The sequence below is a fragment of the Berghia stephanieae genome, unplaced genomic scaffold, assembly GCF_034508935.2.
Source record: "Berghia stephanieae isolate SIO BIC M18660-M18661 unplaced genomic scaffold, UCSD_Bste_1.3 scaffold1245, whole genome shotgun sequence".
Classification (NCBI taxonomy): domain Eukaryota; kingdom Metazoa; phylum Mollusca; class Gastropoda; order Nudibranchia; family Aeolidiidae; genus Berghia; species Berghia stephanieae.
Window position 1 is genome coordinate 10001 of NW_027622230.1, and position 1733 is coordinate 11733.

Here is a 1733-nt window from a genome sequence, read left to right on the forward strand (position 1 = left end):
ACCTCCCAACAAAAGACTTGTTGAAAAGCCTGACGGACGAGTCCACGTGGACTGACACCTCCAGAGTTCGGGACACATTAATGACTGTTCTCGCTATAGGCAGCATGTCCCGTCTTGGAGCCTTGCGAAACTTGTCTGTTGATGAGTTTCAGGCGGCTCGCGAGACTGACCAAAATCATGATCTGTATCGAGCAGAAGTAAACCAGCACAAAACCATGAAGACATATGGTCCAGCGGGCATTTATTTCACACCTACCCTAAAAGCCCACATTGAAAGGTAACAGTGTGATACTATTATTATTATTATTATTATTATTATTATTATTATTATTATTATTATTATTATTATTATTATTATTATTATTATTATTATTATTATTATTATTATTATTATTATTATTATCATTATTATTATTATTATTATTATTATTATTATTATTATTATTATTATTATTATTATTATTATTATTATTATTATTATTATTATTATTATTATTATTATTATTACTATTATTATTTATATAATGTTAATACTTGAAGATAATCGTCAATAGAATTTGCCAACTCATGGGATTATTGATTCTTTAATATTTTTTTTTTTTTGGTTTGTGTTTTAAAACAATTATTTCAGGTATTTAGATAAAAGACCAGTGCAATCCAAATGGGTGTTTTGCACGTCGTCCGGCCGTCAGCTGACATCAAGCCATGCTGGAATCATTTTTAGACGCCTCACCAAAATCTCGGCCACTGAAATGAGAAAAAGCGTGGCCTTTGCAGTAAGTATTCAATGTTTGAAAGCGTTGTTAATATGTCTAGCATATAATTGTTTCTATCTGTTCTATCTTTATTTATGTATTATTTTTCTTTCTTAATCAGAATCCCGAGTAGACGGTTAAAAAAAAAAAGAAAAGACAAGGAAAATAACAAATAACAACACCCCCCCCCCCCCTTAAAAAAAAACCCACGAAAAATAAAACAACAAAATACAAAACAAAACAAAAAAAAAAAAAAAAAGAAAAAGAAACCAACACAAAGCCGAGCACACAAATACTTTTTCTGTTGATTTTTGATTTTTTTTTGTGTGTTTTCTTTCTCTTCGTGTTTCAGCACAGAGAATCACCTGAAGAAGTTCAGTCCGCCATATCCGAAGCGATGCATCACAGTTTGCAGGTACACAGGGAATCGTATGCGGCCAAATCTCACGACAAAACTATATATAAAGGATTGCAAGCCATTGGAGCAGGTACAGTGATGTGAAAAAAGTTGGGCGAGGGTGAGGAAGAGGAGGAGAGGGGTGGGGGGGGGGAGTAGGGGGGGGGTGGGGTGGTAAACGCTTTATAAAGGCTGTCTAAAAAATGTTTCATATGAAATGTTCAGTTCATCTATATTTTTTATTCCAGTACAATGCTTGCAAAGTGAAGAGTTAATATTGGACGAGCCCAGCACGTCAAGAGCATATTTTGAGCCACCCATCGTGACCGACGTCCAGGATTCGCCTTCTGTAGAGTCCTCACAGTCGTGACCTGTAGTTCCCGGTATGTATGCAATACTAATTATGAACATGGTGCACCTGTCTTTCTGACATTTTTCTGGTCTTTGAGCAGGTTTACTGGATATTTTGGCTATAATAATAATAATAATAATAATAATAATAATAATAATAATAATAATAATAATAATAATAATAATAATAATAATAATAATAATAATAATAATAATAATAATAACAATAA

The 1733-nt window shown here is 32.7% G+C and overlaps 1 protein-coding gene across 1 annotated transcript in view; it reads left to right on the top strand.

Moving 5' to 3' along the window:
* Positions 1-1522, top strand: part of LOC144961017 (uncharacterized) — a 6171-nt gene extending 4649 nt beyond the window's left edge. Inside the window, exons 7-10 of the mRNA XM_078894360.1 lie at positions 1-277; positions 632-776; positions 1108-1243; positions 1401-1522. The exon at positions 1-277 is cut by the window's left edge and continues 18 nt beyond it. Of these exons, the coding sequence (XP_078750486.1) occupies positions 1-277; positions 632-776; positions 1108-1243; positions 1401-1522 (680 nt within the window). The remainder of the gene's footprint in view (positions 278-631; positions 777-1107; positions 1244-1400) is intronic.
* The last annotated feature ends 211 nt before the right edge of the window (positions 1523-1733 follow it).